The sequence below is a fragment of the Giraffa tippelskirchi genome, chromosome 8, assembly GCF_054371585.1.
Source record: "Giraffa tippelskirchi isolate mGirTip1 chromosome 8, T2T-mGirTip1v1.2.pri, whole genome shotgun sequence".
NCBI classification, from domain to species: domain Eukaryota; kingdom Metazoa; phylum Chordata; class Mammalia; order Artiodactyla; family Giraffidae; genus Giraffa; species Giraffa tippelskirchi.
In genome coordinates this window covers 80,149,604-80,172,440 of record NC_137282.1, presented here as the reverse complement: position 1 = coordinate 80,172,440, position 22,837 = coordinate 80,149,604, and the positions used below count along the sequence as shown (strand labels likewise).

Below are 22,837 nucleotides of genomic sequence, written 5' to 3'. Positions count from 1 at the left end.
TATCTGGTGTGGTTTCTGATTTTCTGCTTGGACTCTAATTACTGATAAATATGCTTGATGATACCAGTCATTAATGTTAACAAACAAATTTCATTTCACACACCCACAGACACACACAATTTCATGTTTATCACACAACTCTCTGATTAGAATTTGACATCTTTTGTAGATTTCTACAGAGAACATTTGCTGTCCAGCAAATGAGTTACAACATGTATACTTCATTTGAGAGTCATACTTTTCATTATAAGTGAAAATGTTTGAATGAGTATTTTTAAACATCAGTCTCTGATGGCCTTCAAAAGAAGGCCATAGAGACCTGTCTCTTTTGGTCATAGAGACCTGTCCTCTCTTGGGACACTGGCAATGGGTCTCTTGCACTTGCCTAATGAGGGTCAGACCAGAAACTATGTAATTCCACCAAGATGATGACATTCTGACTAGTTGGTCATAGAGACCTGTCCTCTCTTGGGACACTGGCAATGGGTCTCTTGCACTTGCCTAATGAGGGTCAGACCAGAAACTATGTAATTCCACCAAGATGATGACATTCTGACTAGTTGACCAATTCCTTCTCTGACTTTGCCTTATGTTGGTGCCAAGCATGAACATGTTTTTATTCAAATGGCATAAAATGGCTCCTGGAGGAGGGCATGGCAACCCACTCCAGATGGATAGAGAAGCTGGCCGGCTACAAACCATAGGGTCACAGAGTCGGACATAGCTGAAGTGACTGAGCACGCAGACATGCATGCAAACCTCCCATCAAAGGGATCAGGCCTTGAGTTTAGAACCTCAGAATTCACTAAACTGAGTGTAGGGGGAATTTTTCAGTGGGAAGGGGTAGGAGAGAGGCAGGTCACACTCCAACTGATCCTTTCTAGAACTCATGCAAACACATGCCTTCCTCAGCTACCGTTTCAGTTGGCGCTGATATAAAGAAATGTTCAATCCCACACAATTCTTAGCTGTCCCTTACCAGACCAGAGCTGATCTCCTTTTGGCCAAGGCCACAGTGGGGCACCCTGGGGGAAGCCACAGGATACCTACACATCTCATAACAGCCTTCTTTGTGAAGTTGAACAAATATTTGCCTCTGGCTTGCAGAGTCAGTCTGTGGAGCTGAGTTTTCACACGTATTTGCAGTGTCTGTGCCTCTACATTCATGGTGATGACTGTGTTCCCCATGAATCTGAGGTTCTTGCTTCATCTCAAAAGAATTTGGAGACGAAGTGATAAGTAAGAAGTGGATTTATTTAAAGAGAAACACACTCCACAGACAGAGTATGAGCCATTGCAGAAGGCAAGAGAGCCCTGAAATATGACATGGTTAGTTTTTACGGACTGACTAGTTTCACAAGCTAATGAGTGGGAGGATTATTGGAATAATTTGGGGAGGAGAGGCAGGGACTTGCAGGAATTGGGCCTCTGCCCTCTTTTTGACCTCTTATAGTTGGTCTCAGACTGGTTGTGGCGCCTGTAGGTGTATCATTTAGCATATGCTAATACATCGGAGAAGGCAATGGCACCCCACTCCAGTACTCTTGCCTGGAAAATCCCAGGGATGGAGGAGCCTGGTAGGCTACAGTCCATGGGGTCGCTAAGAGTCGGACACGACTGAGCGACTTCACTTTCACTTCTCCCTTTCATGCACTGGAGAAAGAAATGGCAACCCACTCCAGTATTCTTGCCTGGAGAATTCCAGGGACGGCAGAGCCTGGTGGGCTGCTGTCTATGGGGTCGCACAGAGTTGGACACGACTGAAGCGACTTAGCAGCAGCAGCAGCAGCAGCAGCAGCAGCAATATACTACATGACCTGTCTTTTGAGAAATCTGCATGCAGGTCAGGAAGCAACAGTTAGAACTGGACATGAAACAACAGACTGGTTCCAAATAGGAAAAGGAGTATGTCAAGGTTATATATTGTCACCCTGCTTATTTAGCTTATATGCAGAGTACATGAGAAATACTGGGCTGGAGGAAGCACAAGCTGGAATCAAGATTACCAGGAGAAATATCAATAACCTCAGATATGCAGATGATACCACCCTTATGGCAGAAAGTGAAGAGAAGCTAAAAAGCCTCTTGATGAAAGTGAAAGAGGAGAGTGAAAAAGTTGGCTTAAAGCTCAGCGTTCAGAAAACTAAGATCATGGCATCTGGTCCCATCACTTCGTGGGAAATGGATGGGGAAACAGTGGCAGACTTTATTTTTCTGGGCTCCAAAATCACTGTAGATAGTGCTTGCAGCCATGAAATTAAAAGACGGTTACTCCTTGGAAGGAAAGTTATGACCAACCTAGATCATATTAAAAAGCAGAGACATTACTTTGCCAACAAAGGTCTGTCTAGTCAAAGCTATGGTTTTTCCAGTAGTCATGTATGGATGTGAGAGTTGGACTGTGAAGAAAGCTGAGTGCCGAAGAATTGATGCTTTTGAACTGTGGTGTTGGAGAAGACTCTTGAGAATCCCTTGGACTGCAAAGAGATCCAATCAGTCCATCCTAAAGGAGATCAGTCCTGGGTGTTCATTGGAAGGACTGATGTTGAAACTGAAACTCCAATACTTTGGCCACCTCATGCGAAGAGTTGACTCATCGGAAAAGACCCTAATGCTGGGAAGGATTGGGGGCGGGAGGAGAAGGGGACGACAGAGGATGAGATGGCTGGATGGCATCACCAACTCAATGGACATGAGTTTGAGTAAACTCTGGGAATTGGTGATGGACAGGGAAGCCTGGCGTGCTGCGATTAATGGGGTCGCAAAGAGTCGCAAAGAGTCGCACAGTGTCAGACACGACTGAGCTACTGAACTGAACTGAACTGAATATACTACATGGGCTTCCCTGGTGGCTCATACTGTAAAGAATCCAACTGCAATGCGGGAGACCTGGGTTCAATCTGTGGGCTGGGAAGATCCCCTGGAGAAGGGAACAGCTATCCTCTCCAGTACTCTGGCCTGGAGAATTCCATGAACAGAGCCTGGTGGGCTACAGTCCATGGGTCCAACTCTTGCAAAGAGTCAGACATGACTGAGCGACTTTCAGTTTCACTTTTTTCAATGTTTTACATGGTGCTGGAAAGACTCTTGAATGTCCCTTGGACAGCAAGGAGATCAAACCAATCAATCCTAAAGGAAATCAATCCTGAATACTCATTGGAAGGACTAATGCTGAAGCTTGACTACTTTGGCGACCTGATGCAAAGAGCTTGCTCATTGGAAAAGACCTTGATGCAGGGAAAGATTGAGGGCAGAAAGAGAAGAGGGTGACAGAAGATGAGATGCTTGATGGCATCACTGATTCAATGGACATGTACTTGGGCAAACTCTGGAAGATGGTGAGGGACAAAGAGCCCTGGTGTGCTGCACTCCATGGAGTCGCAGAGTCGGACACAGCTTGATGACTGAACAACAATGCATTACAATGAGCATATAATGAGGCTCAAGGTCTACTGAAAATCTAATCTTCCACCATCTTGGACACAATTCTAACCAGTCTTTGTCATGTCCTATGGCCATGTCATTCTTTCAAAGGTTGTGCCCTGCCCCTTACCTCCTGTTTCAGCTGTGCCAACATCCTGACTGTACTGTAGGAGCCAACCAAGCAAGCAGTAGCAGTCCCAGTGCATGATAGCAGCCAGCTGTCCCTAGGCATTTACTGTGGGCTTTCAGAGCCAGAGATCACTGTGCAGAACTGCGACTCTTGTACCTTCCATGAATTTTCTGAAGGTGGATATTCTCAACCCTCAGTCCAGAGACAAGAAATTATACCTGACTCTGATTCACATCCTTGAGCAAGGGATGTTGCCAGAGCACCCAAATAAGGTTTAATAATAAGCCAAGGTTTAAAATGCATTTCCTGGGAAGGTGCCTGAGAAGACATACTAAAGGGCTGGGGACTCTTCTCTGGGACAGGTTTGCTATTCTCTGTCCATGAACTTGAACAACTGGCTAAATCTTTTAGACTGCCATCTCCATGTCTATAAAATGATAAGGTCTGGAGGTTTTTTTTAAAGACTTCTTTACATGTTTTCTTTATTGGTTTGCTGGGACTGCCATAATAAAGTTCCACAAATTGGGCAGCTTGAACAGGAATTTATTGTCTCATAGTTCTGGAGGCTAGAAGTCTAAGATGGAAGTGTCAGTAGGGTGGTTCCTTCTGAGGATTTTGTGGGAGAATCTCCTCCATGCCCTTCTTTTAGCTTCTGGTGGTTTGCTGGCAATCTTGGGCATTCCTTAATTTATAAATGCATCACCCCATTTCTGCTTTCATCTTTACATGGTGTTCTCCCTGTGTCCATATCTGTTTCTTTGTCTAGTTTTCCCCCCTTTTATAAGAATAGAGTCATATCTGGATCCACACCAATTAACTCATCTTAACTTGATTGTCTAAAAAGATTATTACCAAACAAAGTCATACTCATAGGTTAGGGGTTAGGATCTCAATGTCTTTTGGGGTGCTACAATTCAACTCATAATTCTTGGACCCAAATTCTTGTCCTGGAAGCTATGGAGCTGGCCTTCTCTCTGCAGTCTGCCTGATACTGATTTTCTCTTGTTTTTCTGTAGGAAGGCAAGAGGACAGATGGAAGCACAGCCTAATGGCCCCCTTCCAACTGTGCAATACCGGGCGACTCCCTTTATTTCTCTGAACCTCTATTTCCTCATCTATAAAATGGGAACAATAGGTTTACTGAGAGAAGTCAGTGAGCTAAAGCAAAGAAGTACTCAGTTGACATATGGTAAATGATCAACAAAGGAGAGATATTATTGTCATTTATTCCTACTCAGCAGTAAAGAATCCTCTGACCAATGCAGGAGATGAGGGTTCAATCACTGGGTCAGGAAGATCCCCTGGAGAAAGAAATGGCAACCCATTCTAGTATTCTTGTCTGGGAAAATCCCATGGACAGAGGAGCCTGGAAGGCTACAGTTCATGGAGTCACAAAAGAGTTGGACACCACTTAGCTACTAAACAACAACAACAACATTCCTATTGACTCAAAGAAAGGATGGGTTAGCGATTCCTAACCCTGGCTGCACGTTAGCATCATCTCAGGGAATTTTCAAAAACTCTTACTGTCCAGGCCCCACTAGAGATTCTGACTCAATTGGTCTGGGATGAGATCCAGGCATGATATATTTAGAAGCTCCCTGGTTTATTTTATTATGCAGACAGGATTGAGAACCACAAGAATAAATGAAAGAGTGGAAAACACCAATGGAAAATCTCAACGCAGTTGAAAGTCAGAAGAGGTTGACCTGAAGCTACTTATCCAGATTAGCAGAGCTGCCAGAAACAGCTCTTAGAAAACTTGTGAATGAGGTGACCTACATTTCAGAGACATGTCTTGCCTTGTAGTCTCCCTGTAGAATGTTTTCCGGGCTTCCCTGAAGATGGAGCATCCCCACTGAGAGATCCTAGGCCTTTTCTCCCACGGCAATCTGCCATACACTTGCTCATCCGCAAGACCTAAGAGCTGTCCTTCCCCAGTCTCCTGTTCCAGATCTGTTAAAAAATACTCTGTTAAGAATTAATGCCAGATAATAACTTGATGTACTACTTTCCCTGGGGAAATCTGCTCAAGAGTGTTCGTCAAAGAACTCAAAAAATCCTCCAGGGGGTACATCCTGGACATCTAAGGGAAGACTTATGAAGTGGGGATGGCCGAGTTTCTTACACTCTGCTAGGTTAGAGCCTCTTGATGAAAGTGAAAGAGGAGAGTGAAAAAGTTGGCTTAAAACTCAACATTCAAGCATCCGGTCCCATCGCTTCATGGCAAACAGATGGGGAAACAATGGAAACAGTGACAGACTTTCTTTTCTTGGGCTCCAAAATAACTGCAGATGGTGACTGCAGCCATGAAATTAAAAGATACTTGCTCCTTGGAAGAAAAGCTATGACAAACCTAGACAGCATATTAAAAAGCAGAAACATTACCTTTCTGACAAAGGTCCATCTAGTCAAAGCTATGGTTTTTCCAGTAGTCATGTATGGATGTGAGAGTTGGACTCTAAAGAAAGCTGAGCACTGAAGAATTGATGCTTTTGAACTGTGGTGTTGGGGAAGACTCTTGAGAGTCCCTTGGACTGCAAGGAGATCATACCAGTCAATCCTGAAGGAAATCAGTCCTGAATATTCATTGGAACGACTGATGCTGAAACTGAAGCTCCAATACTTTGGCCACCTGATGCGAATAACTGATTCATGGAAAAGACCCTGATGCTGGGAAAGAGGGGGAGGAGATGCAGGAGGAGAAGGGGACGACAGAGGATGAGATGGTTGAATGGTATCACCTACTAGATGGACATGAGTTTGAGCAAGCTCCAGGAGTTGGTGATGGACAGGGAAGCCTTGCGTGCTTCAGTCTGTGGGGTCGCAAAGAATCAGACACGACTGAGCAACTGGACTGACTGAGGGGGGAGCAGCCTGCTTGGAAGAAGCATTACTCCCAAGACCTATGTGTTTGTGAACCAGAGAACTTTTATGCTACTGACTCCCTCTCTCGCTCCATCCTCCACAGCGAATCCTTTCTATGCCGAAGTGTGGGCTCTAAAAGCTGTTGTTCTGGCAGAGGCAGGAGTGAGGCGTCCTGCAGCGAGAGATGGCTTTTGGTTCCCAGGCCCCTTTCGCTGAGTGAGGAGGACAGCTGTGAGCAGCCTCTCCCCTCTCTCCAGCGGCTCTGTCACCTCATCCTCAGGCCTGGCTTCCCCTGCTGTGGCTTCTGACAGAGCTGCCCTTGTCCTCTTAGCATCACACGTACTGGCCACTCACTGCCTTTAAGTCCCAGGGTCTCTTCTCATGGGGGAAGACAGTGACTTTGTGTTATGTGAGTGAATGAGCACTATTAAATAAAATGATGTGGAAATAGAGGCAGCAGTTTTTAACGGCAAAACTATGAGTTCTCTTTATTATCACAAAGAGCTTAGCGACTTCCCTGGTGGTCCAGTGGTTAAGAATCCACAAGGAAGAGGACGTGAGTTTAGTTGCTGGTTGGGGAACTAAGATCCCACACGAAGCAGGGCAACTAAGCTGGTGCTACAGCTAGAGAAGCCAGCTCACCACAAGGAAGACCCAGCAGGCCAAGAGAAAAAAAAAAAGAGAGAGAGAGAGTTAAGAAAGTCCATTTTCTCTTTGGCTGAATTCATTAAAATGTGGCAAGCATCCTAAAGGCAATGATAGTTTTCTCCAGCCTGATCTACTTGGAGGAGGGTGTTTGGTCAGAATCTTTGCATTTCTTTCATTTTAATCAAGAATGTGTCAGAAGGAAGAGGAGCCAGAGACAATTTTCTTTTAATACGAAGCAGGATGTCGAATCTTCATCTGGCCAGAAGCGACTTCATCCACTTTGATCTAACACTGGCTTTTGGAAACTCCAGGGAAAAGGAAATGAAATCTAGGATGGGGAGATGCTTTTGCTAAACCCAGAGACTCTGAACCTGAATCCAGCGCAGTGTTCTGGAGTCACCCAACTGCCTTCTGCTGCTGGAGCCAGAACGGGAAATGAGTTCCTTTAAGTGGGGGAAATATGAACTGTATAATGAGAGCGCATAGCTCTCTCGATGGCCCTGAACACGTTCCCACTGCCATTTCAGACGGAACTGATGCAGTTAAGCCCGAATTTCCTGGCAAGCCCGGGAGGAGTTTTTTCCAAAAGGCATCTTAGACCGCAAAGGCGCAGCCTTTCCATGTCTAATCGCAAAGGCAAACCGCTGGACACATGCTGCCTGTTTCCAGCTGGTTGTGTATGTTCCCTTCACACTTTCACAAAAAAACGTGCCAAGGTGTGACATTTATGAACCCCACCAACTGGGAGCTGTGCACACAAATCGTTTTGCCTGTGGTGTGGGAAAGTGATGAATGGGGCCCCTTCTGCCCGCGGAGGAGGACCGCTCTCCCTCTGGCTTGCCTGTTGCCTTATTTATTACACGCCGAACTATAAAAACCGTGCGGCCGGAGGCAGCTGTGAGCTCCAGCCCCTGGCGCTTGCCGGAGGAGACCACGGCGCCCAGAGCCCCAGCCGTCTTCCCCGGGAGCCTCTGTGGCTCTGTTGAGAACCATGCTGGGGAGGCAGCTCGTCTGTTGGCACCTTCTGGCTTTGCTTTTCCTCCCTTTTTGCCTGTGTCAAGATGAATACATGGAGGTGAGCGGAAGAGCTAATAAAGTGGTGGCGCGAATAGTGCAAAGCCATCAGCAGACTGGCCGTAGCGGCTCCAGGAGGGAGAAAGTGAGAGAGCGGAGCCATCCTAGAACTGGGACTGTGGATAATAACACTTCTACAGACCTAAAATCCCTGAGGCCGGATGAGCTACCGCCCCCTGAGGTAGATGACCTAGCCCAGATCACCCCATTCTGGGGCCAGGTACTCAGAATTCTCTTTTAAGGGTTACTGTCAAAGTTTCATGAGTTTTGTTGTCTTTGCTCTTTTTTTTTTTTTTTCCAGCTGTGATTCCCGGGAGCAGTGCTTTCCAGAAGCTGGCTGAGCTGCTCGCGGGTCTCTCTCTCTTGGGGTTGCGGTGGGATGCTAGGGGCGCTGGCAGTGTGCGTTAGACCCTCAGCAGAGGCAGCACTGTTACACTGAGATAAAGAGAAGCCACAGACGCCACATCAGAAAGGGGAGTGGAGCATCCACCCTGCTTTGCTGTGATTTTGTTTCTTTCTTGCTCTGTTGGTGCGGAAAGGAGGAGGAGAGCTGACCTTTGCCGATGGACGGGTTGCTGGAGATAATCACTTACAGATCATAAACTGGATTTTCTTAATTCTTCCTGGCAGAGAAGAAGCTGCCCTTTGAGTTTTTCATTTGATTTGCGAGTTTACTGCGACATTTCATGCCAGGCTTGATTATTTGATTTAATAGCGCTCTAGGTTACTAAGTCTCTACCTTCACTCTGTTTTAAAAAGGACCGAAGAGTTAAAACAAAAACATATATCTGTATTTAAAATGCAGACCTCATGCTATTGTATGACCGAGTGCCTGATAATCAGAGGATTTGTGTAAAATGCTGAGTGAGTATAAGCTCAGCATCTAAGGAGGCATCTTTAACTCTTTCAGGGTGGTGTGGGAGTGAGTTAACGTTTCAGTGTAGTGAATAGCAAATTGATGAAACTCAATTTCATTGAAAACATTAAGAACAGGAAGAAACAAGTTTTTAAATGTCTATTATTTTTAATTTAAAAAATTTAATTGAGGTATATATAACATGATATTAGTCTCAGGTGTACAACATAAGGAAGAAGCAGATTTTGATTTGCCTTCCAGGGATCACATGATGAAATCAGATGAGGGGGCAAGGAGAGTTACTCTGAATTATATGATTTTTGAACAGATAAATTTTACTATAAGAATTGACTGCTTCTGGTAGCTCAGCTGGTAAAGAATCTGCCTGAAATGTGTGAGACCACAGTTCGATTCCTGGGTTGGGAAGATCCCCTGGAGAAGGGAATGGCAACCCACTCCAGTTTTCTGGCCAGAAGCATCCCATGGACAGAGGAGTCTGGTAGGCTACATTCCTGGGGTCACAGAATGGGACACCAGTGAAGCGACTGAGCATGCAAAGCAGTTGAGCATGCGCACACACATGCATTGGATAGGCCTGAAAATGTCCATGCAGTTGAAATCTAAACCTCTCCAACCACAAACTGAACATGTGACCAGTAGAATGATCACATCAAGATGACAGGCAGAAGCAGTTGTGGATCTGAGACAAACCTGGGACTTCTAACTTGACCACAGATGTAGTTGTTCAAACCGTTCTGTGAGGCCTGGTTGAATTGGTGGAGCTGCAGGAGAAAAGATAACCTCTAAACACAATCGTGTTTATTTATTTATTCTTTTTTGGCCATGCTGTGCAGTACATGAGATCTTAGTTCCCCAACCAGGGATGAATCGTGTCCCTTGAAGTGGAAGTGAGAAGCCCTAACCACCGGACCACCAGGGAAGTCCCCAGTCCTGCTTTCTGAAAGCCACTTTTAGAGATTGTCCTTTCATCTGACAGTCTTTTGGTTGAAGAGTGATTAATATTTATTTGTGTTTATCAGTGGTGAAGATATCTGTGCTTTTGTCCGAGCCTTGATCTGGTCTTTCCACTTCAGTAAATGGGCTCTCTGCTGGATCCTTCTTGGCCATGGCAGTGTGAGCCCCCAGAGGCAGCAGAAAGCAGATGTGGGCTGTCATGGGTCATTATTTCTTGGCACCCAGCAGGCCACTGAAATTCAAAGTACATTTCTGTTCCATGCTACCTGCTAGTGCCCCTAGGCATCTAGCATATTAAAATCAGATGAGGTGTGTAAGAAGCCACTTTGGGGTTTCCTTTTTTTTTTTTTTGAAGGGGGTGCTTTTCAACTCCCTTGGATTCCTGCAGTATTTCCAAATCAGCCCCTAACAGGAGTTACTGTGGAGATTTAGCCACTGATACTCTAGAAGTTTTAGTACAATTCTCTGCCCATGGATATGGAGCCCCATGTTAAATTTAGGATTTTTTTGTGTGCTTCCTTCTTTCCCCACTCCTCCCACTCCCCGCCTCTTCTCTTAATCCTCATTCACTGCTTTATCAATCTTTTTTTTTTTCCTTCACCAATCTTTTCCCTGTGCTTCTCCTGTGAGTCACATTTTAGGATGGGGATCGATACACTCAAGCTTCTATTGCTGAACAGTTCTGAAGGGCTCTCGTGGGGATAAATTAACAGATAATTCAATACCATGTGATAAAGTTCACACACAAAAGACTGTTGGGAAGAAAGGGTCAGAATGGCGGTGGCTGTTGAGTTGGATCTCAAAGGATGAGACAAAAAGGATGGCTACTCACAGAAAAAATAAAATAAATTTATGTGACAGGAAGAGCCTTGAGAGAGCCTGGAGGAGTGGGTGTCAGTGGCGTGCCTGGGCTGTGTGAGGAAGACACCCATGATTTTAGTGCCATTTGATGGATTCTGTTGACCGGTTAAGAAGCTTAGACCTTATTTTGCAAGCAGAAGTTTTGTTCGTGCATAGCAGGGCAGTGAGGTCAGGTTTGTGTCCTAAAAAGAGGACTCTGGCCATAGGGTTTGTGCAGAGATGTGTAGAGGTGGGGGGCCACTCTCTCAAGGAGACCTGCACCCCGTTTCCCTGGCATTTTCTTCCTGCAGCTCTTCACCATTTCCACCTTTATCAACCTCCCCTGCTCTTCCTGGGCTCCTGTCTCTCCCTCCTCCACTTCCCTTCACTTTCTTTCTCTTCACTTTTCCCTTTCCACGGAAGGAGCTGTGGACCCTCTTTCCTGAAGTCATTTCCCAATGGTAGAGCTTCATTCTTGGTAGCTGCCCCTAGGCCTCCATCTACAGAATAGATGGAATTAGTCTTAAGGACCTTCTTCCTCCCATACCACATACTGCATGAACTTTGTGCTCAAATTTGACCTAATTTTGGGAAAAGAGTCTATAGCAAGTCGATATACAGAACTACCTAGTATGTGAATCTCCCTTACCTGGGAGAAAACTTCTCAACTAACACATCCTGTCCAGTTTGTTCTAAGGCTCACAGACATTGTTCCATTTGATTGATTTTTGAAAGACCAGGCCAGAGGGAGGACCATGTTGTGAAATGTTGCAGGAGGGTTCTTAGGAGGGGGCCCACTTAGTGACCAGAAATCTCTCCCTGTTTTGGTGGCAGCTCTGTGCTCTCAACTTCCCTGATGGCTCAGTGATAAAGAATCTGCCTAGCAATGCAGGAGATGCAGGAGACACGGATTCAGTCCCTGGGTTGGGAAGATCCCCTTGAGAAATGGCAACCCACTCCAGTATTCTTGCCTGGGAAAACCCACAGACAGAGGAGCCTGGTGGGCTACAGTCCACGGAGTCATAAGAGTCAGACACGACTTAGCGACTAAACAACAACTGTGCTCTTGAAGTGCTTGGGTGTGCACCTCATCTCTTGGAGCTAATTTCCTGTGCCCAGACACTAGACTTCAAAACAAAAGCTTTCTAAGTCACCATCTGAGGCTTTGGGAAAGACTTCAGTACCATTGTTTGCGTTATAGAGCTGGAAGGAAATTTCATGACCATTTTTACCCTGTCCTCTAATTTAGTGGACAAGAAAAATGATGTCTGGGGGAAAATGACTTCATGAAAGTCACACAGACCTGTAATGGGACTTCTGGTTCCAGTCCAGTTCTCTTTCTGACATTCTTAGTTGTCTCAGTTTTTCAATTCTATTTTTAAATAAATGGTTCCACTTCAGGATTTTCCCTCATCCCCACCCGTCTCCTTCCCTTAAATTCATTATTGGCAGAGCTTAGAATTTCTTGGAGCTTAAAAATCTGTATTTCATATTAGCAAAATCATACCAGGAAATTACAGAATACTTACTCTTCAGATTTCATCTTTGGATTAGAAGGTGGGGCAGTGCTGCAGTATCTGACTTCCCAAGTGTCTGAAATCCCTTGTCTCCAACCAATTGCTTTGGCTAATTTTCTTTTTCTCCACCAGTTTTGTAAAAGGTTTTCATAGACTCCCATACCTGTCCAGGGTTGGGTCTGAGGAACTGAAGACTAGACCAGGAGATTGGTCCAAATCCTAGCTCCTGAAACCTTGAGTTTGGGCTCTGAGCTGTTGCAGCTGTTGCTGGACTACAGATGAGGCATTTGTTTCTTAATATATAGCTAGGTGGGAACCTGTTTAAATTAAAAAAAAAGTAAGAGTCAGGGAAAAAAATTCTAGCTTGTTTGATGTTTTGTTTATGCAAATTTAATTTTTTAAAATAATTTTTATCAGAGTATAGTTGATTTGCAATGTCCTGTTAGTTTCAGGTGTACAACAAAGTGAATCAGTTATACATACACATATACATGGGGCTTTCCAGGTGGTGATAATGGTAAAGAACCTGCTTACTAATACAAGAAACATATGAGACTCTGGTTCAATCCTTGGGTTGGGAAGGTCCCCTGGAGGATGAAATGGCAACCCACTCCAGTATTCTTGCCTGGAGAATCCCATGGACAGAGGAGCCTGGAGGGCTTGTAGGGTTGCAAAGAGTAGGCCATGACTGAAGCAACTTAGCACACATACACTCTTTCTTAGAAATGTATTTATTTATTTATTTTATTTTTGGCTGCACTGGATCTCCATTGCTGTGCACGGGCTTTATCTAGTTGCTGTGAGCGGGACCTACTCTCTAGTTGTGGTGTTTGGGCTTCTCATTGTGGTGGTTTCTCTTGTTTCAAAGCATCAGCTCTAAGGCACATGGGCTCAGTAGTTGTGGCACAGGCTTAGTTGCCCCACAGCACATGGAATCTTCCCTAACCAGGGATCAAACCGGTCTCCTGAACTGGCAGGAAGGTTCTTAAACACTGGACCACAAGGGATGTTCTATTCACTCTTTTTTAGATTCTTTTCCCATATAGGCCATTACAGAGTATTGAGTAGAATTTGCTGTGCTATAAAAGTCTAGAGGTGCAACAATGGGAAGCACTGATCCATTGTTCTGCTTGGATTTCTAATGACAGAGAAAACTTGAATTTTAAATGGCTTCTTCCTCCCTCCTTTTCTCCCTTTCTCTCTCTCCCTTCCTTCCTCTCTCACCCCATCCCTTCCTTTTAAAAAATGAATCCCTTATCAACAATATGCTCTTTTCAAAAAACCTTTGATTTTTTGTGTGTGTGTGTTGTAATAAAACTTTATTTACAAAACCATACTGTTGGATTTGGCCTACAAGCCATAATTTGCTGATCCATGCTCTATACTAAGCAAACATTTGTCATCTCCATTCTCTCACTCTCCTTCCACATATCCTACCTACTACTCTTATTCTGTTTTTTCTTTTTTTAATAGATTTATTTATTTTAGTTGGGGGCTAATTACTTTACAATATTGTAGTGGTTTTTGCCATACATTGACATGAATCAGCCATGGGTTTACATGTGTTCCCCATCCTGAACCCCCCTCCCACCTCCCTCCCCATCCCATCCCTCTAGATCATCCCATTGCCCCACCCCTGAGCGTTTGTCTCATGCATCGAACCTGGAATGGTGTTCTGTTTCACATATGATAAATATACATGTTTCAATGCTATTCTCTCAGAACATCCCACCCTCACCTTCTCCCTCAGAGTCCATAAGACTGTTCTATGCATCTGTGTCTCTTATTCTGTCTCGCATATAGGGTTATCGTTACCATCTTTCAAATTCCATATATATGCATTAGTATACTGTATTGGTGTTTTTCTTTCTGGCTTACTTCACTCTGTATAATGGGCTCCAGTTTCATCCATCTCAATAGAACTGATTCAAATGTATTCTTTTTAATGGCTGAGTAATATTCCACTGTGTATATGTACCACAGCTTCCTTATCCATTCGTCTGCTGATGGACATCTAGGTTGCTTCCATGTCCTGGCTATTGTAAACAGTGCTGCGATGAACAATGGGGTACATGCATCTCTTTCAATTCTGGTTTCCTCGGTGTGTATGCCCAGCAGTGGGATTGCTGGGTCATATGGCAGTTCTATTCCCAGTTTTCTAAGGAATCTCCACACTGTTCTCCATAGTGGCTGTACTAGTTTGCATTCCCACCAACAGTATAAGAGGGTTCCCTTTTCTCCACATCCTCTCTAGCATTTATTGCTTGTAGACTTTTGGATAGCAGCCATTCTGACTGGTGTGAAATGGTACCTCATTGTGGTTTTGATTTGCATTTCTCTAATAATGAGTGATGTTGAGCATCTTTTCATGTGTCTGTTAGCCATCTGTATGTCTTCTTTGGAGAAATGTCTGTTTAGTTCTTTGGCCCATTTTTTGATTGGGTCGTTTATTTTTCTGGAATTCAGCTGCAGGAGTTGCTTGTATATTTTTGAGATTAATTGTTTGCCTGTTGCTTCGTTTGCTATTATTTTTTCCCATTCTGAAGGCTGTCTTTTCACCTTGCTCATAGTTTCCTTTGTTGTGCAAAAGCTTTTAATTTTAATTAGGTCCCATTTGTTTATTTTTGCTTTTATTTCCAATATTCTGGGAGGTGGGTCATGGAGGATCCTGCTGTGATTTATGTTGGAGAGTGAAAACACCTTTGATTTTTAATTGGTGTCAAGGAAAGTTTCCACAAGTCTTTTGTATGCTATCTATAGTTAAAAGTTGCCCGTTTACAATGCAGTGTTTTCTATCAGTATTCAGACATTGCTGTTCTTATAGTCACGCATAAAAATAGCAAAGCAGGACTTCCCTGGCAGTCCAGTGATTAAGAGTCTGCACTTCCAGTAGAGAGGAGGCGGGTTCAATCCCTGCCCAGGGAACTAAGATCCCACATGCCACGTGGCGTGACCAATTAAAAAAATAACTATCAAGAGAGTAGGATCTAGGCTGATTCATTAAGAAACAGTGTTTGAATATAGATGCAACTCTGTTAAAGCAATATATTTTATTTATTTATTTTTTTGATGAATTCATTTATTTTAGTTGGGGGCTAATTACTTTACAATATTGTAATAGTTTTAAAGCAATATATTTTAAACTAGGATTGTAATTTACATATTCCTGTGAGATTATGTTTCCAGCTACACTTTTACCCAAAGGATAGGAGAAATATTAATATACTGATTGTATAGTAGAGCTACAAGTGGAGATGAGTAACAGAAAAAAAGGTGATGTAAATAGGGCTAACCTGATGTAGTCTAGAGAGAAACAAATGAGAAATGATAAACTACCCTTTTACCATTGACTAATCAGCCACTCTCTTTTAGAGTATTCCGTGAAGCAAAAGACCATACATGGGATATATATCTCAGTGACCTAAACTGAAGATTCTTTTGGTGAAGGCAGAAGTAGAAGACATAGTAGGGCCTCGATTCATATTATAGATTTGATAAATAATTAACTAATGTGAATATCTGTTCTGCTGTGATTTTCTTCAGATGTCTCGAATTTTATTAAGTTGGTGCAAAACTAGTTGCGGTTTTGTATTGTTGAACTTTGCCTTTTGATATTGGAATACATTTTTAAATAAATGTGGCTATGTTATTCATCATTTAAAAAAAAAAAAAAAAAGTTGCCCGTTTAGAGGAGACTCAAAGTTTTATGAGTGACTCTAACTCTTCTGCCATTCAACTTCTGCCAAATCTCTACCTGCTTGACAGTAAGCACAAATTTTAGGCATTTATCATTGAATTAGTAAGTGTTGAACTCAGAGGCTTCAACAGTACGTGAACCGAGAACTTCCAGATGTTCAAGCTGGATTTAGAAAAGGCAGAGGAACCAGAGATCAAATTGCCAATATCTGTTGGATCATAGGAAAAGCAAGAGAGTTCCAGAAAAACATCTACTTCTGCTTCATTGACTACACCAAAGCCTCTGACTGTGTTGATTACAAGAAACTGTGGAAAATTCTTCAAGAGATGGGAATACCAGACCACTTGACATGCCTCCTGAGAAATCTGTATGCAGGTCATGAAGCAACAGTTAGAACTGGACATGGAACAACAGACTGGTTCCAAATCAGGAAAGGAGTACATCAAGGCTGTATATTGTCACCCTGCTTATTTAACTTATATGCAGAGTACATCATGTGAAATTCCAGGCTGGATGAAGCATAAGCTGGAATCAAGATTGCTGGGAGAAATATCGATAACCTCAGATATGCAGATGACACCACCCTTATGGCAGAAAGTGAAGAAGAACTAAAGAGCCTCTTGATGAAAATGAAAGAGGAGAGTGAAAAAGCTAGCTTAAAACTCAACATTCAGAAAGCTAAGATCATGGCATCCAGTCCCATCACTTCAAGGCAAATAGAAATGGGGAAACAATGGAAACAGTGACAGACTTTACTGTTTTGGGCTCCAAAATCATTGCAGATGGTGACTGCAGCTGTGAAATTAAAAGATGCTTGCTCCTTGGAAGAAAAGCTATGACAAACCTAGACAGTATATTAAAGAGCAGAGACATTACTTTGCCACTAAAGTCCATCTAGTCAAAGCTGTGGTTTTTCCAGTAGTCATGTATAGATGTGAGAGTTGGACCATAAAGAAAGCTGAGCACCAAAGAACTGATTCTTCTGAACTATGGTGTTGGAGAAGACCCTTGAAAGTCCCTTGGACTGGAAGGAGATCAAACCAGTCAATCCTAAAGGAAATCAACCCTGAATATCCATTGGAAGGACTGATGCTGAAGCTCCAATACTTTGGCCACCTGATGCTAATAACTGACTCATGGAAAAGACCCTGATGCTGGGAAAGATTGAAGGCAGGAAGTGAAGGGGATGACAGAGGATGAGATGGTTGATTGGCATCACTGACTCAATGGACATTCAATCTTGATTCAAACAATGCAATAATCAACTAAATTTTCAAGTGGAATATAAAACAGACCCACATGTTAAAGACAGAAGTTTAAAAAGGTGAAATTGTTTCAAGCTGCAAATAATTAATAAGAACTTTTTGGATTCATGAATCTTAATTTTCTAAGGCAATTTATGTGTGCTGTGACTGTTGGAAAAACTAGAGTTGCAATTTAAAATTTCTAAGAACTTTTAATGCAGTAGTATCATGAATATACATAGCCTTAATTACTGTATTTGATGCTGGTAATTTTATCATTTGTGGGTCATCTATCTACTCAGTGTAGCTATGTCTGAGACTATAGACAGTTGGAAAAGAAAAGGAATGTTTCCAAGTCTACTTCTGAAGGAGATTTCTCTTTTCCCATTGCTTTCGGAGCATACTTTCTAGAAACACTGCCCCGATCCTCCACTCCCACTTTCCAAGGAGCCTGTTCTTCTGCCCACTCTATTGTTTCCTTTGCCTTCTGATCATCACCTCACTTGAGCTATTCCCTCACTCCTTTGCCATTGACATACTCACCCCACACTTTCTTTTCTGATGTTGTTGTGGGTTGTTTGGAATTAAACTTACCTAGTGACCAAAGCCAGAGGAAATTCAAAAGTTCTAATTACTCACATGTACCTTTCTTTGAAGTTTCTCTTTGTGTCTTTTTTTTTTTTTTAAGTCTCCACAAACCGGAGGAATGCCCCCAGACTGCAGCAAGTGTTGCCATGGAGACTATAGCTTCCGAGGCTACCAAGGCCCCCCTGGACCTCCCGGTCCCCCTGGCATTCCAGGTAAGGATGAGAGAGATGCGTTGTTTCCAGTCTACTTGCAGACCATACCAAATCAGGAGCCAGGGGTGAACCTCAATGATCTGGGATCGCTTGTGTATGATCCAGAGCTCGCGCATGGAAAACCCAAAAGAGAGTTGGGTAGGCAACCGAGCTTATTGAGTTCATGAGGTAGAAATATATAAGATATAGTATTTATTATCCATACCACTCGCAGAATCCCACAGGCATTAGGCATACTGGGACCCCAGCCTACAGGTCAAGAGGCCCTTCACCAGCGTGGAGTGTGGAATCGCTGGAGCTTAACAGGTTCATACTTTTGCTTCAGTGTTTCTGCTGCTGTGTGCTCCATAGAGCACTCTAGATCTAGCCTTCCGGGGATTTGGGAAGTGAGAGTGGGAGGAGAGATGGCTGGTCTGGGTTATAGTCATCTTCACAGTCCTTTTCACTGAATGACGCATCCTTCTGTCTGATTCTAGGTCTAGCTGAGTTTGTCTTCCCCTAGCCTCCAGGTGCTCCATGCTCAGCTGTCTCTCAGTTGACCCTTGTACTTCCCCTGGGCTCATGGGAACATTTCTGGGCTCCAGCACCATATGGCGGCACGGGGTGTGCTGCCGAGCTCCACTGGGTCCTTCTAGAGCCACCCCTCAGCCATCTCTACTCTACTGGGTGTTACCCCAGGCATGGATCTTTGGGGGAACTCTCTAGCCTCCTGGGTCAGGCAAGGAGAGGGCAGCCAGGTCCCCTCTGTCCACGACTTCCAAATCTTAGGGTCTAACTGATGCTCCAGATCAATTTCTGGTAGTAAAACTTTTTCTCAGGTTTGGCAAAAGTCCTCTTACTCTTCTCTTCTCCCATTGATATTAGTAGTTAAAAAACAATGCAATTTAATTTTTCTTAATACCTTTGAGAGGCTTCTCAAACAAAATCAAATATAGAATGAGCAAGTGCTCTGTTAGACTTTATGATTAGTAGCTTGGAACCTATGTCACTGACCACCACGGGCAGCAGGCAGCAGGTGCAGTGATTAGGGGTAGGGAACATTCAGATCCTCCTAAAATCTTCTTAGGTCTACACTCTTCTGAGGCCACAGGATAAACTGGCTTTGACTACGTGTTCCCCATCAGGAACAGTTTTGTCATCAGCCCATTAACCTGCAAATACAGTCAAAGTTCATCAGTATGGAAGAGTTGCAAGCTTGGTATGAACCCTGACCAAAGGTGGCACACAAAATCAATGGCAGAAGGGTCTGGAATTCAACAAGTGTAAAAATCAAGGGAGAGGTGTAGAAATTCTCTCTGAGTAAAGAGTTGAAATCATTATCCAAATCTTGCTTTCAAGATTATTGTTATAATTTTTATCAATGATTTTACTTTTCCTTCAGTTATAAAAGTGGTACATGTTCTTGTAGAAATTTTTAAAAATGCAGAAAATTATATAGGATGATACAAAAATCACTTGTGTTTCATCTACTTATAAAAAAGATTGCTATTGTTTAGTTGCTAAGTCATGTCCGACTCTTTGCGACCCCATGGACTGTAGCCCGCCAGGCTCCTCTGTCCATGGGATTTCCCAGGCAAAATGAACCACTGTAAAATATTTTTATGTAATGTGTTATAGTCTTTTTCCCCTTTGGATAAATCATGTGTATATATGTATGTATATGTAATGTACATACATACATGTAGTATCATGTGAACCCTATTGATTCGTAGCCTCTTTTATCTAAAACATATGTTATTAAATATTTTTCTTAGTCATTATTTTTTTGTGACTATATAACATTATTTACTGGGATATATATATGCCATTTTTAAACAGTTCTGTCTACAAATCCTTTATTATTATTATTATTTTGGCTGTGCCATGCAGCTTGCAGGATTATAGTTCCCTGACCAGGGATAGAACTCATGCCCGCTGCAGTGAAAACAGAGTTTTAACCACTAGACCACCAGGGAATTCCCTACCATTTTAAAAGTTTACCCTTTCAGTATTGGTGGACATTTAGGTGGTTTCTAATCTTTGCTATTATAAAGGACCCTTTGGTAATCAGTCTTCTACGCAATTGTTCTTCCAAGTTTTGCTTTATAGGAAAAATAGGCTTTAGAATCTGAAGACTTAAGAGTATCTAAGTCTGTTTTCACCATTCCATTTAAGAGAGATCCTATTCCATGATGATCTCATGGCTGTGTTTAGGCTTGTTTTGAATGGTCCCCTTATGCCATTGAATCTGTATTTTTGAAGACAGGAACTATGTTGCTGTAGAAATAGACAGTAAGTATGAGTGACTAGGCTTTCTCATGTGATGATGTCTGGTTGTTCAAGGAAACCATGGGAACAATGGCAATAATGGAGCCACTGGCCATGAAGGGGCCAAAGGTGAGAAAGGAGACAAAGGTGACCTGGGGCCACGAGGGGAGCGAGGGCAGCACGGCCCCAAAGGAGAGAAGGGCCACCCGGGGGTCCCACCAGAACTGCAGGTAAGCCATCTCAGCACATCTCCAGGTGACCCTCAGGGTCCAGGAGTCAGAAGGCTTGAGTGGTTTTTCATCTTCAGTGTTGAGTAGACAAACCCTGTCTCAATTTGTTCATCTCAGTTTGTTCACCACAGGATACTTGCCTAAGACCGATGCTGTCAGAGTGCTTTGAAATCATTCTTAGGGAGAAGAGAATGTATGAAGGGTGAAATTCAGCACCCTCTTTAGACCAAATACAGAGTAACCCTGAACATCAGCTAATTTCCATTTTCCAAATGAAAAGATATGTGCAATAAGAAGATTTTTGGCAACTTGAATATATAAACTTTTAGATGCATGAAATATTATTAGACATTTGACCATCCCATTTATTTATCAATTTTGTTACATTTGCATATTTTAGGTCACACATATAGATATTAATATACAAATATTTCTTTCTATCAAATCAGTTTTTGTGGCATTAGTTTTTATTTAAATTTTATCATCAGTATCTTCTTGATCACTAAAGACATTCTGAGTCATTCACCTACAGATTTCCAGACCAGACCATATTCACTTCAGCTTAAAGTTTTTAAAATTCATTTATGAGGCTATCATTGGACATTTTAATTTCAAACCCAACTACCCATTTATCTGTTATTTCTCTTTTAAGTGATCTTCCGAAATCCTTGTTGTCAGTAACACTTAAAACTTGCCAATGTGAGATTAGGTCACACCAAGAAAATTACTAAATCTGGGTTATTTATTTATTTATTTGGTTAATATTTTAAAAATGATTCTTCCAAGAAACGCCTATCAACATTGAAAACTAGCATTTTGTATTGCTTGTTTCTGGCTGAAATGTCTTCCTGAAATAGTAACTTGTGATTAAAATTAAGTAATTGAGAGAATATACTGATGAAATAAAATTTGTATTTTAAAGCAAGGCAAGGAAAATTTATACGTAATATTTTCTCTGCCCATTTGGGCCTCCTCCTTCCCCTCTAGTGTGCATTGTACATCTGCATTATGCATTAACCAGACCACGCCAGTGGCAGAAATACCTACTTGACCATAAAGCTCAATTTCTCTTCTTTTGACAGCAGACATGTAACTCCTTAGAAGGTAACACTACTTACTTACAACCTTATTAATGTTACTAGCTATATTACTTGTATTCCACCTATTTTACAAGATTATTGTTTCTTGCATTACCATTGTGTGACTGAGTCTCTGATAAAAATAGTGATGACTAGGGAACTTGAAACAATTGACCAAATAAACAGTTCTGTAAGATCAATGATTGTAATAGATATGGGAAGAAGCAATAAGGAGGAACCATTTCCTGGGCCATTACAGACTAGTAAGGCAGGTGGTCCAGAGGCTATTGGCTACTGTTAAGTGGGCCTCATCCAGTAACAGTACATGGAGTGTCTTATCAAGGAAATCTTGGCTTGGCCGTGAAATGAGCATCCCTAGTGCAATGGGTCAGTTGGTCACAAAATGCCTCCCAAACCTGGGTTGAAATTAAAGGCAAAAGGGAAAGGACTGTAAAATAAAGAGTGTTGCCCACCAGCCAGTTCTATAAGAATCAAGTCGTTAGACACTGCAGTCGCTGACCTACAATATACCCTGAAAGGAATTCAAGGTGAAGATCAGGATGAAGTACTTTGTGCTCTGGAAAAACTGGCAGAATTGGCCCTCAGACAGTTAAACCTTTTCAGGAGAGAATCTTCTGGACCCAGTTTCCTGCATCTTCCCACACTTAGAAAAGCACTGAAACCACTGACTAAGACATCTGGTCCTTGAAAATAACAGTCACATTCTACTGAGATGCGTGCTTGATGGCATGTACCCCTTCACCAAAACCACATACACACTGGTTTCTCCCCCAACCCCGTTACCTCTTCACAGTAGTCCTCAGGGCTTTCTGAAAGACTGTCTCCTGGGTTAGAATCCTCAGGTTGGCTCTAATAAAACTTTCCAGTTTCTTTCATAGATTATTAATGTTTTCATGGACAATACTATAACACGAGAAACTTTGAAAGAACAAAAAGTACAGTAACTCCATCTGAAAGATCAATGGGGGGAAAACTGCCCTTTATTTGAGCACATGTGGTAGTTTATTGCCCTTGGATAAATTCCATCATTTTTCTGGGTCTCAGGTTTTTTTAAAGGGTAAACTAAGAGGTCCTGTGTGTTATTCAACCAGTGTTTGTGTTTTTGTAACTTTTTAATGAATGCTGTTTAATTATTTTAATAATTTAAATAAATATAATATATTTTATATTTATATAAATATATTTATA

General features: G+C 42.6%; 1 protein-coding gene across 3 annotated transcripts in view; it reads left to right on the top strand.

Annotated features, from left to right (window-relative positions):
- Positions 1-7,859: 7,859 nt before the first annotated feature.
- C1QTNF3 (C1q and TNF related 3) overlaps positions 7,860-22,837 on the top strand; it is a 28,849-nt gene continuing 13,871 nt past the window's right edge. Inside the window, exons 1-3 of one of the 3 annotated variants that reach the window (XM_081521443.1) lie at positions 7,860-8,363; positions 17,961-18,072; positions 20,395-20,549. In XM_081521443.1, the coding sequence (XP_081377569.1) occupies positions 8,061-8,363; positions 17,961-18,072; positions 20,395-20,549 (570 nt within the window). In that variant the 5' untranslated portion in view covers positions 7,860-8,060. The remainder of the gene's footprint in view (positions 8,364-17,960; positions 18,073-20,394; positions 20,550-22,837) is intronic. The other 2 variants (XM_081521444.1, XM_081521442.1) reach the window with 2 other exon arrangements.